This window comes from Lepus europaeus, chromosome 7 (genome assembly GCF_033115175.1).
Source record: "Lepus europaeus isolate LE1 chromosome 7, mLepTim1.pri, whole genome shotgun sequence".
Lineage (NCBI taxonomy): Eukaryota > Metazoa > Chordata > Mammalia > Lagomorpha > Leporidae > Lepus > Lepus europaeus.
The window spans coordinates 20537959-20552739 of record NC_084833.1 but is presented as its reverse complement, the minus strand read 5'-3'; the positions used below and the strand labels follow the sequence as shown (position 1 = coordinate 20552739).

The 14781-nt window shown below is 57.8% G+C and overlaps 1 protein-coding gene across 1 annotated transcript in view; it reads right to left on the bottom strand.

Moving 5' to 3' along the window:
- Positions 1–14781, bottom strand: part of ALX4 (ALX homeobox 4) — a 44235-nt gene that overhangs the window by 3312 nt on the left and 26142 nt on the right. Inside the window, exons 2-3 of the mRNA XM_062198025.1 lie at positions 4949–5259; positions 109–237 (exon numbers count right to left, since the gene is read on the bottom strand). Coding sequence (XP_062054009.1) covers positions 109–237; positions 4949–5259 — 440 coding nt within the window. The remainder of the gene's footprint in view (positions 1–108; positions 238–4948; positions 5260–14781) is intronic.

The following is a 14781-nucleotide window of genomic DNA, read 5'->3' as shown; positions in this document are numbered from 1 at the left end:
AGGAACGTGGCTCAGGGGCAGCCATCTCCATGGACTTGGCTGGCTCCCAGGGCCCATTCTCAGAGTGCTCGGGGCTGGGGAACAAAGGGGCCATGGGCAGTGCCTTACCTGCGCATAGTTCTCAGCGCGGGTGAGGAGGGGCAGTTCGTAGGCTGTGGAGAAGTGGGTTCGAACCTGTTGCATCTGCCCAAAGCGCTCCCTCTTCCTCCACTTGGCTCGGCGGTTCTGGAACCAGACCTGCAGGACAAGGTGGCCGACACAGGGGTCAGGCCGTGCACATCACCTCTTTGAGCTCCCATCAGGCCCAGTTGGTGTGTCGGGGCTGCAGAGCCACAGGTAAGGTTAGCCTCGGCCTATGTCTTCCAGAGCTTCTGTCTAGAAGCGTCAGCGCTGAGCTGGGAAAGCAGCCTGGTATTGGGCTAGAAACTGTTTTCCTAAGCTTCAGAACCTAGAGCAGGCAAGCAACACACACACAAGACCCGTCTCTAGTCATCTCGCTAACCATCTAACCAAGCTCAGCATTAGGGTGCCGAATCCTCAGAGGGACACAGGCTCCCTGAGGACAGCTGTGACGGTCACACAGGGCTTCCAGGAGGCTCGGTCCAGCACTAGAGGATCTCGACCTCCCCCATCCTCTCTGCAGCCTTCTTCTTGGAAACAGAGTCTCCCAGCTCTAAGCCTTGACATGTATAAGCAGGGGGAAGCCCTTGTGGTATAGAAGGGGCTCTTCTGGGTAAGAGGGTCAATCAGGGAAGGCCTCCTGGGGGAGAGGCCTGTGACTTGGATTCAGACACAGGTGCCAAGCGCTGCCCCTGCTGTCTGGGTGAAAATGCTTCCATGCCTACCGTGACCAGCAGTAGCAGGAGCCATGCGGCCCGACCCCTCTGCCTGGGAGCAGCCGAGCCTCTCCCAGGAACCTCTGTTTGGAGGGATAAGGCTGATCGGCCTTGGAGGGAAGCTGACCAGTAGGCTCAGGGGAGCATGGCTATTGCCAGTGGTCTCAGTTGCTGCATCAGTCAAATGGGACTGACATCTTTACAGGCACGGGGACGACGCCTCGCATGGCAGCAGCAGGGGAGATGATGGGAAATGCTGCCACCAGGTCTTTAGGGTACTCCGGATTTGTTTACCTTCTGCTCCTGACCTTTCTCGCTGTCTTTTTCTAGAGGGAAGAGGTCAAAAGGTCAAGGGATATGGGTCTCATGTCAGTGCAGGAGCAGACAAGAGATGCTCCTCCCCCACTCCCCATGCTGCTCCAGCTCGATTTCCCCTTCCTAATTCAGGTGCACGTGCGTGCGTGCCCCAGGGCACCGTGTGCGCACGTCTACACGCTTCCCGTGCACTGCGCCACTTGGTTCTGAGTTCCTCCACTTCTCTGGGAGAAAGGCTCTTCCTGCCTCCTCCATGGAGACCGGCCCCCTCTGGGCTGGGGGGGTGGGGTGGCTCTCAGCCCTGCCCCTGAACCTCCAGGCCCAGGCTTCCCACTGGGAGCTAAGGGCCCAGGGGGTCTCCCCTCTGCACTGCTGAAACGGGATCCCCCTTTATCAGTGGCCTGGGCTGGGGGGCTGGGGGCAGGAAGAGAGAATGAATCAGAGGAGCTTGTTTTCATTTCATGTTTAATTTCCTGCAGGCTTAGCTCAGTCTTTCTGCTCCTGCCTCAGCCTCCCAGGGTTTGCTGTGGGGGGAGCTGGGGAGGGGGAGGCAGAGGGGGAGGGGGCAGCCCGCTGGAGGGAGACATCCTTGGCTGCTCTCTGGCTCTGGGGATGGAGCAAGTCCAGTCTCTTGTCGCTGGGGGCTCTCCAGTGACTGTGGGTTCTAGGTGGCTGTCATAGTCAAGGAAATGTGGAGGTGGGACAGGGACCCAGGGCCGGGCCAGAGGGACCCAAAGGCAGAAGGAGTGGCCAGTGTCCATCAGGGGGCCTAGAACTGCAGGGAGGCATGTGGAGTTGAGCAGGAGGGCGGCAGGGAGCAGTGTCCGGGGGCAGGGGGCAGGCCAGAGGCTTCAATGGAGGGCTCTTGGTGGAGATGGTTAGGAGGTGGGCAGTGGCGAGGGCCATGCAGGCCTTCCCCTTCCATGGGTCCGTCTCTCTCTGGGCCTTACCCTGTGTGCAAGACCCTAGCTTCAGCTATGGCTTTTGCAACCTGGTCAAGGCTTGAGCACAGACAGCCTGGCCGGCTGCAGACTCCTCACCCCTAACCCAGGAGGCAGCAGGGCCACCCTCACAGGTGCTCACCGGGCTCGCACCCATGGCTCCCGAGGCATGGTGCACCCTTCCCTACCTGACCCCAGCGCTGCTGTGTCTCGGGACCCATCTCTGCGGTGCAACCCCTGGGAGGGGAGCTCACTGCCAGGTCCCAGTCGCACCCCAGGACCACCCCGCTCCTGGCCACCCCCGCCTGGCCTCACTCAGCACAGGCCTCTCCCGAGGACCCGGCTGTGCAAAGAACCAACTGTCTTGGCGGAGGCCCCCTAACCGCAGCCCATCTGGGGCCAGGGCGGGGTGGCCTAGGGCGGGGAGGCCTCTGTCTTATTGTCTTCAGACACCAGCTGTGGAGATTGGAATCCCAGACAGCAGAGAGAGGCCCCTACAGCCCCTGGAGCAGGGCCAAACCCCAGGCTTCTTCCCAGGAAACGTCCGTCTTGGGACTCCTGTCGTTCCCTCCCTGTCCCCACCGCCACTCCACGCCCGGCACCTAGTTTTGCCACCAGCTGAGTGTGGGCACTGAACAAAGTCTGCAGAGCCAGGCAGGGGGTTCCATCTCAGCCCCCACCCCCTAGGGCACTGCCAGGCTCAGGGCTCAACCCAGAGGTCTGACGCACACGAGGATCCCACCCACCCTGCTGCCGTTATACAAAGAAAAAGACTCAAAACAATCTGGCACGAGTCCCGGGCCAGCAAACTGAAGGCAAAGAAGCACCGGACTGGAACCCGGGAGGCCTCGATGCCAGGGTCTCCACTGGTGCTGAGTCCTGGCCGACTCTGGGCGACCAGGTCCCACCTCGGAGCCTCTTCCACCTCGGCTGTCAGAGGAGATGGAGTGATCTGTTCCCACAGTACCATCCTGTGAGTCTATGGCCTTCCCATTAGACAATAAAACACGCGACCCATCAGGGTTTCCCTTTCTGCCTTGGCTGCCAGGAAACTCAGGGTTGATGTTCATACTCCATGTTAACTAATGATCCTTAGCCTAGAGTTTTGACATAATGACCTCTCTATTTCAGCACATAATTTTATTGCTACATTAAAATAAAACCTTTGGATCAGCATTGTGGCGCAGCGGGTTAAGCTGCCGCTGGCAATGCCAACACCCTACGTCAGAGCACTGGTGCAAGTCTCAGTTGCTCCGCTTCTGATCCAGCTCCCTGCTAATGCACTTGGGAAAGCAGCAGGAGGTGGTCGAGGTATTTGGGTCCCTGCCACTCACGTGGGAGATTCAGATAGAGCCTCCGACTCCTGGCTCCAGCCTGGTGCAGGCCCAGCCAGTGCAGCCGTTTGGGGAGTAAACCAGTGAGTGGAAGATCTCTCTCTCTCTCTCTCTCTCTCTCTCTCTCTCTCTCCCTTTCAAATATATAAAATAACTCTTAAAAACATGAAATAACAAATGTTTACTTGTAAGTGGTCTCAGCTGTTTGTGAAGCAGGCCTAAGCATGCGTGCCTAAGTAGGCCTAAGTGTGTGTGTGCATGTGCACGTGTGTGTGCGTGTACACGTGTGTGTGTGCGCGTGCACGTGTGTGTGCGTGTACACGTGTGTGTGTGCAGAGGCAACACTCTGCCTTTGCTGTGTGGCAGCGTCTCAGCGTCGTCTCTCTGTTTTTACTGAAGAGGTCCTTGTCCTTTCACTACACAGGGAGTCCTGACGCTGGGCACCACGCGACAGTTGCACACGGAACAGAAGAGTGGCTTTTCCCACCTCAACACAGCACCTCCAGGAGCGTCCCAGACTTCATCAGCGGCCCCCTTTCTCCGCTGTTGCAAGAGCTCCGCCTCCATTGTGCAGGTGGAGGGCAGGGTCCGAGGCGCTGGCTGTGCTACCTGGAAGGCGGCGCTTGGCGTTTGCCCTGCTAAGCTGCAGCTCCAGCTTCCGTGGGTGGCTTCTGCCACGTGTGTTTTAGCTACTGAGTGGCCTCTGCTTTCCTCCTGGCTCTCTGGCCCAAGGAGGTCAGAGGGTCCACGCATACTTATTCTTTGCTTTGATCTCCTCTAATTGGTGGGAATACGGTGACAATCAGCGCGTACGCTTAGGAAGCTCACCTTCTAGAAGGAGCAGACAAAATAATTTTGCCAGGCACAAATTCTAGCAACAAGACCGAATGGGGTCACGTGATAGCAGGTGGCCTGCTGGTGCTGTGTGGTGCTGGCTGAAGCTATTTTGCGTTGCACTGCGTCGAGTCGGGCTGGGTTCCAGTGTGTTGGGTTGGGTTGGGTTGCGTTGAGTGAGCCGTGTTGGGCTCTGCTGTGTTGTGCTGGGTTAGGTGCTGCTGGTTGAGTGGGGATGGGGGCTCCTGTTTTAGCCGCTGTGGTCAGGGAGACTCAGAGGATGCACGCTGAGTTGGGAGCTGACAGATGGGGGAAGGGGCAGCCATCCCAGGCAGAGGGACGACTGGGCCACTTCTGCTTCTACCAGGGGGTCGCCGCAGACGCCTTTGTGTTTGTCCCGTGTCCTGCCCCAGACTAGGGCTTCCAGTAGCTCATGAGAGGGCCCGGAATCTCATACCCAGTGGGGTCTGGAAGCCCAGGTGGCCGGCGTCCTGCCCCCCGACTCAAGGCCCCCCCCCCCCCAGTACAGATGCCCGATGGGGAAGTGGATACAGGTAGAGCTGCTGCGGCTGGGGGCAGGGACACGGCGGGCAGGCTGGGCACCTCCCCCCCCCCCCAGCTCCCCCCGTCCGGCCCAGGGAGGCAGGGGAGCAGGGAGGAGCCCCAGCCCCAGGCGGCCCTCACTGACCTGCACGCGGGCCTCGGTGAGGTCCGTCCTCATGGCCAGCTGCTCACGCGCGTACACGTCCGGGTAGTGCGTTTTCTGGAAGACCTTTTCCAGTTCCTCCAGCTGGTAGCTGGTGAAGGTGGTGCGGTTCCGCCGCTTCTTGCCCTTGTTGCTCTCTGAGTCGGCCTTCTCCAGCGGGCTCGGGAGGTCGGCACTGGCCCGCTCCTGGGGTGCCTTCACGCCAGCCTCCTTCCCGCTGAGGTAGCTGCTGTCCATCCCCACAGGGTCCGAGTCTGGTGGTAACTCTGGCTCGCCCAGGGAGCTCTCCTTGGCTGGTGGGGGGGGAGGGACAAGGTCAGAAACGATGCCACACCAAGCGAGAGGGGGCAGGGTACTAGGGGACTCCCGTCCCCACCCTCCTCCTCCCAGAAGCGCAATGGAGGGGAAGTTGGGAGACTTTGCTTCTAGTCCCATGTGGGCAAGTCCCACTCGGAGCTTCCCTGCCCGCATCCCTGCCGTGGGACTCCTGCTTGGCCAACTTGACCTCCATCACCTTCGACCACACCCCTGGATTCCGCAGGAGCTGTGGAACCTTTGCCCCAAGAATCAGATGTTAGGGGTCACCTCCCCTCGCCCTTCAGCCTCCCCTCCCCCCCGCTGCTGTCACCTCCTGTCCACACAAGGGTCGTCCTTTCTTGGGGCGGGACAGCTTTGAGGGTCGCCATGCCCTTGACAAACAGGCTCCTGCCCGCTCTGTCCTTGTGACCAGGCTGCTGCCACGCGGGGCCACTGCTGTGTGACATCATGGGGCGCCCCAGAAGCTCAGGGCTGGAAGGAACTCACCATCCACCCATGCAGGTGGTGGAGGAGGAGGTGGAGCCCGCGTGGAGGGGGCAGGAAGTAGCGTGTCCATGTCCAATAACTCAGCCAGCATCCTAGGCAGACTAGGCCCTCCAGGGCATGGACTCTGCAGCCCGCCCCGAGGCATCCTGTACCAAGGACTGTCTAGCTCTCTGCTTCGGGCAGAGTTCATTTAATCACCCCGGGCCTCAGTTTCTCCCTCCAGAAAATGGGAGTGAAGATGCTTGTAGGATCTTCACCGTTAGGGCAGTAATGAGCAGCAAAGAGGTTAGCAAGGAAGGCACTCAGCACAGCACTGGCTGTGTAGGTAACCCCCAGTCCCCATGTGCATTTGCAGGCCTGGGGCCCCGGGAGGACCAGCTACCTCCGACCTGGAGAAGTTCCCCAGATGTGGGCTCTCTGCATCCAGGAGCCCAGGCCGGGCACCCATGAGCACCGCGGGGAGTGCACCCCATGGGTGTCTGGAGTGCGGGCCTGAGGCCCTCTCTCGCCACACTCCCTTGTCTGTGACGTGGGGAAAAGGAAGCTTGGGGAGCGAGAGAAAGCAGCTGATGAACGAGGCGCCTGGGGAGCACGGGACAAGGCCTGTCCCACGCACAGGCTCCCATCATCACAGCAAGCACGGCGGGCAGGTCCCAGGGCAGCTGAGAGGGACAACTGGCCTGTGGCATTCTCATCTCCTCTCGGGGACACCGAGCAGAGAGAGGAGAGGTGTTTCCCGAAGAGGGTGCAGAGGCCACGGAGTTGTGTGTGTGTGTGTGTGTGTGTGTGAACAGCCGGAACATCACACATGACATGTGAGTCCAGGCACACGCATGCGCACGTACACCCACACACAGACACACGGACAGGCACACAGGCACACACGGCCACAGCTTCAGTGACAACATTATGCAAACTGCAGCTGGTAGCTGGGCCAAGAGCTTTCAGCAAAGATATTTATCTTCCTGGCAGACAAATAAGTTTTATGTTTTGGGTTTTTTTTTTTTTTTTTTAAGGAAATAAATCCCACCCAGCTTCACCAAAAATAAACAACCCTGTTATGCAACTTCCTGGAAGCCAGACCGCGGTGGGTGTGGGGTGGGCAGCCCCTGTCCCCTCCTGCCCCAGCACTGGCTCCCGGGCCCCCTCTTGTAACCGTGTGCGCGGCGCGGTACTGGGCAGGGGGAGCTCCAAGCTGCAGGAACCGTAGGTCGGTGGGGACCCGCTCCGACTCCCGCCTTCAACTAAGGAGAAACCATTTAGAGACAGGAAGGACCCTGCCTTGACTTCCCGCAGAGCACCAGCCCCTGCGGCCCTGGCCTGCGGGCTTGAGCCCTATTCCCAGGGTCACAGGCACGGGCAGAGGATCCCCAGGGAGCAGGGAAGAGCGCCGTGGCATCGCCACCGGAGCTGTGCCACAGCCTCCCACCCTCCTCCCCTCCTGAGGTTGGGCCCCATTTAGACAACCAGGGAGAGCTCAGCTGGTCTGAGTGGCAGGCCAGGGCCCTCGGGGGACTCAGCCGAGACCCCAGACGTAGTGGTCATTTCCAGCCTCCCGCCACCTTGCCGCGTCCCTGCCAGGGGACAGGGGCTCCGGCTCCTGGCACAGCGGGACTGTTGGTCTCCTGGCACAGAGAGAACGTTGGTCCTGAGACCTAGGCCTTCCCTGTCGCCCCTGGGCCTGGGCTACACCGCCAGGGCCCTTCCTCAGGCAGCCCCATGGCCCTGGGAGCCAGGGCCACACCTCTCAGCATCTGCGTGCCTCCTGAGGAGCTGCCGTGGCCCCCACTGCTGTCCTGCCTGTTTGAGACAGATGCGGGCCGGCCCCGCACAAACCTAGTACACTGTTCCCCGCCTAGACTGCTCCCCCAGGGGCCTGCGTCAGGATCCAGCTCGCCCTGCAGCGTCCGTCTCAATATTACGGCCACCAGGAAACACAGGCCCTGCCACTGAGGCTGGGTCACTCCTGAGCAAAGGAACCTGCTGACCTCTGGTTTCCCCAAGGCCCCAGCGCCAGCCACCAGCCCAAAATATCCATTCTTTCCAGCTGGCTTCCAAGACCAGGTCAAGCACCAGCCCCTCCAGGCAGCCCTCCCAGACTGCGACTGTCCTCTGCCCTGTGCTGAGCCTCCCCAGTCATCACCTGTGTTTGCCAACCAGCACCTGATCAAGCTGTGGGCGTCCAGTTCCGTCTGCAGGATGTCACCTCCCTAGAACCGGGACCTCCAGTCATTTGCCCCTTCTCAGCTCACAGCTTAGCGTAAGACAGGGCAGAGAGCAGAGCTGCAGTAAGAGGTTGCCCAGGAATAAATGAGCGAGTCCTAGCAAGCCTCACTGACTGGCTGTGTTTGTGGACCTACTGTGTGCCAGTGCTCTGCGGCGTGCAGGCTGAACCTGCTTCCTGGGGAGGCTCCAGGTGGGCAGGGCGCAGCAAAGACGGCCATGCAAAACCCAGCGCCGCCTTGCAAGGTTGACAGCTCATGTGGCGGAGGTGACACCTCCACGCAAGGAAACAGGGAGAGCCGGGAGCAAGAAGGCAGGAGAGTCGCAGGGGAGGCGCTAAAAGTAGGCCACCGTCCAGGATGCCCAGGGCAGGGCCCGCTGGGAACCCACCGAGCTGCTGGGAGACAGCAGACTTTGGGCAGACTTTCCTCAGGGTTCGGGGCGCCCAGAGCTTGCGGGGGGCGTGTGGGAGCCAGGTCACCCTGTGAGACAGCATCATCCCCCATCCTCTGGGGAACAGCTCCCGTGGGGACTCCGGACTAGCTCTGTGCTGCTGCCCCTCCCACGGGGAGTGGTGGGGAGCCTGGAGGGGCTTATCCCAGGGCCAAGGCTGAGGGGTCCCAAACTACATAATTCCCATCTGCAACTTCCCCAGTCTTTTTGTTTGTATGTTTGTTTTTAAATATTTTTTAATTTTTTTAAAGATTTATTTTATTTATTTGAAAGAGTTACAGAGAGAGGTAGAGACAGAGAGAGAGAGGTCTTCCATCTGCTGGTTCACTCCCCAGATGACCGCAATGGCCAGAGCCGCACCAATCCCAAGCCAGGAGCCAGGAGCTTCTTCCAGGTCTCCCACGTGGGTGCAAGGGCCCAAGGACTTGGGCCATCTTCTACTGCTTTCCCGGGCCATAGCAGGGAGCTGGATCGGGAGTGGAGCAACTAGGACTAGAACTGGTGCCCATATGGGATGCCGGCGCCTCGGGCCAGGGTGTTAACCCGCTGCGCCACAGCGCCAGCCCCTAATAATTTACTATTTTTTTTTAAAGGCAGAGATACAAAGAGAAGGGGCTGTTGGGTAAGCGGAGGAAAAGCCTTTCTTCCTTCCCTGAACCCTCCCACTTACCCTGGTGCCACCCAGTGGCATGGCGGGTTCGGTTCGCCTCCAGGCAGGCAAGCAGGGGAGCTGAGATGGAAGGAGAATGAACGGCTAGAGCCGTCCAGGGCGAGAGAGCACTGGCGGCCTCCCTGTGCGCCTTCCCGCTGTGTGCGTGGACGGGCGCCCCAGGGCACGTGGCCCGAGTCTGCCGCCAGAAATGGGTGCAGGGACCACGCGTGCGGTGACTTGTGAGCAGGTTTGTGGACGGGGTGTGCGTGCTGGCCTGGTCAAGTGCAGGCTCACGGGTGGCATGCGGGTGCCTGCAGGCGTACGTGCAGCTGAGTGTGTGTGTGTGCGAGTATACACACCTGCAGAGACATGTGTGGATCTGGACATGGGTGATGTGTGTGTGTGTGTGCCCATGCATAAGGAGTGGGTGGCTAAGGGGTCTGAGTAATTTTATCCCCCATGGTTTTGATTACATCTATTTTCCCTTCAAACATCTGCTTTGCGGGGGACATGCCGCTCGCTCTGTTCTCAGCGAGCCGGCCCCACACACCCTGTGGCGGCCCGCACAGCACCGATATAATCTCCTTAAACTAAACAGGCCAGCATGGGGCCCTTTCATGCTATTTAAAGGGCACTGACTAAACCCACTGCTGTCCAAACAGTCGGGTGGGGGTGGGGCGGAGGTTAAAGGTGAGCCATTGATCATGTCCCCACCCCACCTCATCTGCCTCTTCGATGTCCCTACTTTAGCTCGGGGGCCCTGTAAATAATGCTGGAACAGGGTGATGTTGCAGCAAATGTGCACGGAGCCCATCCGGGGGCCCTGGGTCGAGCGGAACGGTGTCCGCCCTCCAGGGGTGACAGTCTACAGAGGAGGGTTGGGTGCGAGTGCTGGGGCTCAGGCCAGCCACTCCGAAGCTGGCGTGGGCACGCCTGTGCACCAGCACCCACCAACCGGACAAGCAAAGCATGCGACACGGCCCAGCCCCCAGCAGGCGAAGGAGGGAGGGGGTCTAAGTGGAACCGGGGACAGCTGAGGGGCAGCAGGGAAAACCAAGGACATCCAGAGAGGCGTGGAGCTCAGTTCATAGCGATGTGATTTAAAAAAAAAAATGGGCAAAATATTTGAACAGAGAGCGCAGCAAGCAGATAAGCATGAGATGGTCTCAACCTCATTACTGTTCTGCCCACTGCGGGGTGACACCGCCACATGCCTGTTACCATGGCAACCAGGAACCCCCCCCCAATGCCCAGTGACCACGAGGAGGCGGAGCAACTGGAGCTCCCCTCCATCTCTGGTGGGGCAGTGCTCGGCGGTGAATTGCAGAATGAAACAGACAGGACCCAGAGGTCCTGCCACACAGCAGCTACTCTAAAGAAATAAAGACTTTATTTGCAAATCTGTATACAAATGCTTACAGCAGCTTTGTTCCCCATCACCCTACACTGGACACTCCCGAGGGTCCTTTCACAGCTGTGTGGAGAACCCCATGCAGTGCATAGTGTTCACCAATGAAAAGAACAGATGACACCGACATCAACAATGTCACAGGGAACCTCAAAGGCAGCCTGTGGTTTGCAAAGGAGGCTCAACCTGGGGCCGTGTCAGGGCACAGCGCCGCGAGCGCACCAGCATCCCATGTGGGAGTCCCAGCTGCTCCACTTCTGATCCAGCTCCCTGCTAGTGCGCCTGGGAAGCCCGGAAAAAGCTCTGGGCTCCTGGCTTTGGCCCCGACCAGCTCCGCCCATTGGAGCCATCTGAGGAGTGAACTAGCAAATGGAAGCGCCCTCTCTTTCTCTCTCTCTCTCTCTCTCTCTCTCTCATTTTCTGTCACTCTGCCTTTCAAATAAATAATTTTTTCCTTTTAAAGAAGAAGCACACCTCAGAACTTGCTGGGTGTGTGATTCCAGGTTGTCAAATGCAACTTTCTGGGAAAGGTGGAGCTACAGGGCAAGAGAGCAGATGCTTGGACGCCAGGTGGCTGGGGGAGGGGAGGGCTTGTCTGGAAGGGGCCGCCCTCATGTGGGGGCTGCGCGGTGCTGAGGGCGGCGGGAGCACACCACTCTGGACCCGAGTGCACTAAATCTCGTAAGATGATAATCAAAAAATTAATTTGTCGGCACATTTTTTAAAAATGTGCAACTAAAGAGAAAATGCAAAATCGTGGTCAACTATATGAAAGAAAAACTAAATAAAAAGTCGAGGGGTGGGTGTTTGGTGCAGCAGTTGAGACACTACCTGGGACACCTGCAGCCCAGATCGGAGCGTCCGAGTGTGGGTCCCTGCTCCGCTTCTGATCCAGCCACGTGTCACGTGCACCCTGGGAGGCCAAGGACCTGGGTGCCTGCCACCCTGGTGGGAGACCAGACTGAGTGCTGGGCCCCTGCCTTCTGTCTGCCCCAGCCACACTTGTTACAGGCATCTGGGGTGTGAAGCAGCACATGAAGGATCTCTCTCCATCGCTTTCTCTCTCTCTCTTTTGCTGTCTCTGCTTTTCAAGTAAAATTAAACTTTTTTTTTAAATATGAAAGTGTAGATGGCTTCCTCCAGAAATTCTACTTTTGGGATTTTATCCTAAAGGAATTATTAATGATGGGTCCAAAAATGTACCTAGAGAGGAAGTTCCTCACGGCATTGGTTAGTCTGCAGAAAAACTGACAATAACCAAAATATCCAATCATAGGGGTGGGGGGATGGGTCACAGTTCCCATAAGTGGAAGCCCCTTCCTGGCATTCACTATTGTGTATGTTTTTGTTTTCCCTTTGCTTGTTGCCTGTCCCTCCATCCCGTAAAACAAACATGGAGGGGCCATATATGTTTGCTTTGTTTACCCTTCCTGTCTGATGCCCGGTAGTGTAGCCAGCACATAGTAGGTGCCACCCAAACAGCTGGTGAACAAATGAATCAAATTGCTCTGACAGAACAGCGTTTTGGTGCATGGAACAATGTTCATTTTGCGTTATGTAAATTCCGCTTTGTCACAAAGGCAGGGAGGGTGTGGAGTATCTGTTCTTAGAAAATAGTAGAACTTCCTTCTGGTTACCTTGTTAACTTTGTTCCTTTTTTTTTTTTTTTTTTTTTTCTGCTGGTATGAGTTAATTTTCCATTTCTTTTCCCATGGACAGGTTAAGGCATTACCTGAGAGCTGGGAACTTGGCCCAGCAGTTAAGTAGCTGTTTGGGACGCCCACCTCCCATAACAGAGTTCAAGTTCAAGTCCCAGCTCCTCCACGTCTGATCTGGCTTCCTGCTAATGTACACCCTGAGAGGCAGTGGGTCGAGTATGGGGTCTCTGCTGCCCACATGGGAGACCCCAACTGAGCTCCAGGCTAAGCTTCAGCTTAGCCCAGCCCAACCCCGACAGGGGCACCTGGGGAGTGAACCAACGCATGGCTCATCTCTCTCTCTCTGTCTCTCCTCTTTCTATACCTTTTAACTAAAATAAATAAATATTTTTAAAAGCTCATAAAAATGCAATAAAACATAAGCTTGCTTTAAAGAAAAAAAAACTCATTATCTGAAGGTGGCACTTGGAAGCATGCAGGACGCAGGCTGTGGCTGGGTGCCGGGCTGGGTGCTGCGTGGGCCCTGGGGGTGGCCAGAGGGTGTTTAGGGCAGCTTCTGAGAGAGGCCCCAGAGAAAGGCCTTCCAAATGGGGCCCTGGCTGAGACAGCCTGGGGACTCCGTGACACTGGTGACCCCCGGTGTCCCGGCTCCGTCCGGCCCTCACCCTCCCCGAGGGCTCCCGTGGCCCCCAGGTCTTCACTGGACGTTCTGTTACCTGGACTTTCTGGTCAACCTAAATACCATTCAAGTAGATCCCCAACGTGGCATGGGGGTACAGCTAGGAAAGAGGATTGTCCGTTTAAAAGGCGGGGCTCATGGAGCCTCGGGTCTAGCTGTGCGAAATCTACACCTGACTCGTCAGGCTGACAGCACGCGGGGCCCTGCAGGCAGACCCGCAGCCTCTCCGCCTCACCCCCTCCCGCATGCAGGCCCTGGCCCGGCCTCCTCTCCCGCAGGGCACAGCACGGGCCACCTCCCTACCGGGATGTCCTGCCCCAAACCCGTGCCGCTGACTACCACTGTCCCTGGGCTTCCTTCTCCCTTTCTCTAACTTCTGTGGGTTTTTCCCTCATCCCAGGAGTTCTATGCTCTATATGGTAAACTTAAAAAAAAAAAGTATAACAAGTCAGGAGACTGGCAGCACACACCCGCAAAACACACACAGGCACAAAACACTTTTCTAAAAAAAATAACAGCTCATTTTTTCAATGTCACGCTATATCCTCTGCTTCTGTCTGCATGGTTTGCTCTTCCACTGTGCCCGTTTTGAAGGGCTGTGTGGTATGCCCCAGCGTAGGCAAACTCTATCGAATCAACCCTCCACCACTGGGCATCCAGGTTTCCAACAGAGATCACAACGGTTGTTGGATGAAATCTCTAACGTTAATACTCTTGCTGTATTTGTGGTGGTGACCTTAGGAGCTCTAAGAAGGAATCACACTGAGTTGGGGCCGGTGCTGTGGCGGAGCGGGGAAAGCCACCGCCTGTGACGCCGGCCTCCCATGGGGTGCCTGTTCGAGTCCCGGCTGCTCCACTTCTGATCCAGCTCCCTGCTGGTGCACCTGGGGAAGGAGCAGAAGATGGCCCAAGTCCTTGGGCCCCTGCACCCACATGGGAGACCTGGAAGAAGCTCCTGGAGCCTGGCTTTTGGCCTGGTCCAGCCTTGGCTGTTGTGGCCATCAGGGGCAGGAACTAGAGAATGGAAGATTCTCTCTCTCTTTCGCTCTCTCTCTCTCTGCAACTCTGCTTTTCCAATAAATAAATAAATCTTAAAAAGACAGAAGTTCTCTCCCTTAAAAAATTACTGAGCTAAAGTGTGCACACGTCTTCCTGCCTGTCATATATACGGCCGTGCTGTCTTCCAGAGACGTGCCCATGGCCTTAGCTACCAGCTGGCTGTCCGCCCACGTGAGGACCAATACTGGTCACGGTCCTGTTTTTGAATCTCCGCCAGCGTGCTAGATGGCAGCGAGACCATGTGGTCATTCACGTTTTTGCTGCAAACAAAGCGGAACCGCTCCTTGTTCTGTACGTCTTCTGTTGTGAGTGGCCTCCACCAGGTTTCTGAGGGTCAGCCAGTGGTCACCCTCCTTCCCTCGGACTCCCGGGCTTGGCCCACCTCTCCAACACCGAATTCTGCTTTAAGACACAGGCCCGCTGCTCACGAAGGCGTGAGCTGCCCAAAGTCAGGGCCTGGAGCTGGGACCCGGGTCTGATGGGAGCAGGTGCTTTGGCTGCACCCTTGGACTTGATGCAAACCAGTGCGTGCGCCTGTCTGAGAGGGAGGCCAGGCGCGCCATGGGAAGGGGGTTAGGTGGCCTTGGCCCCTCAGCACACAGTGCCCATGTGGGGTGGCCGAGGCCACGGGTGGCCAAGGAAATAAGCCACAGGGCAGGACATGGACAGCCAGAGACCTTGTGGCTGCACTGGGCCTGGACAAACCTCTTGGCTTCCGTTTCCTTAGCTCAGCAATCTTGCGTGAATCCCTACCAGGGAGAAGAGGTGTTTGGAGGGACCCAGCCCTGCAGGAGGTCAGGGCAGATGAGGAATCACCCACCCTGGCTGCTCACCCAAAGGGCCCGTTCTCAGGCCCCTGCATTAGCAGTGCAGGGACCA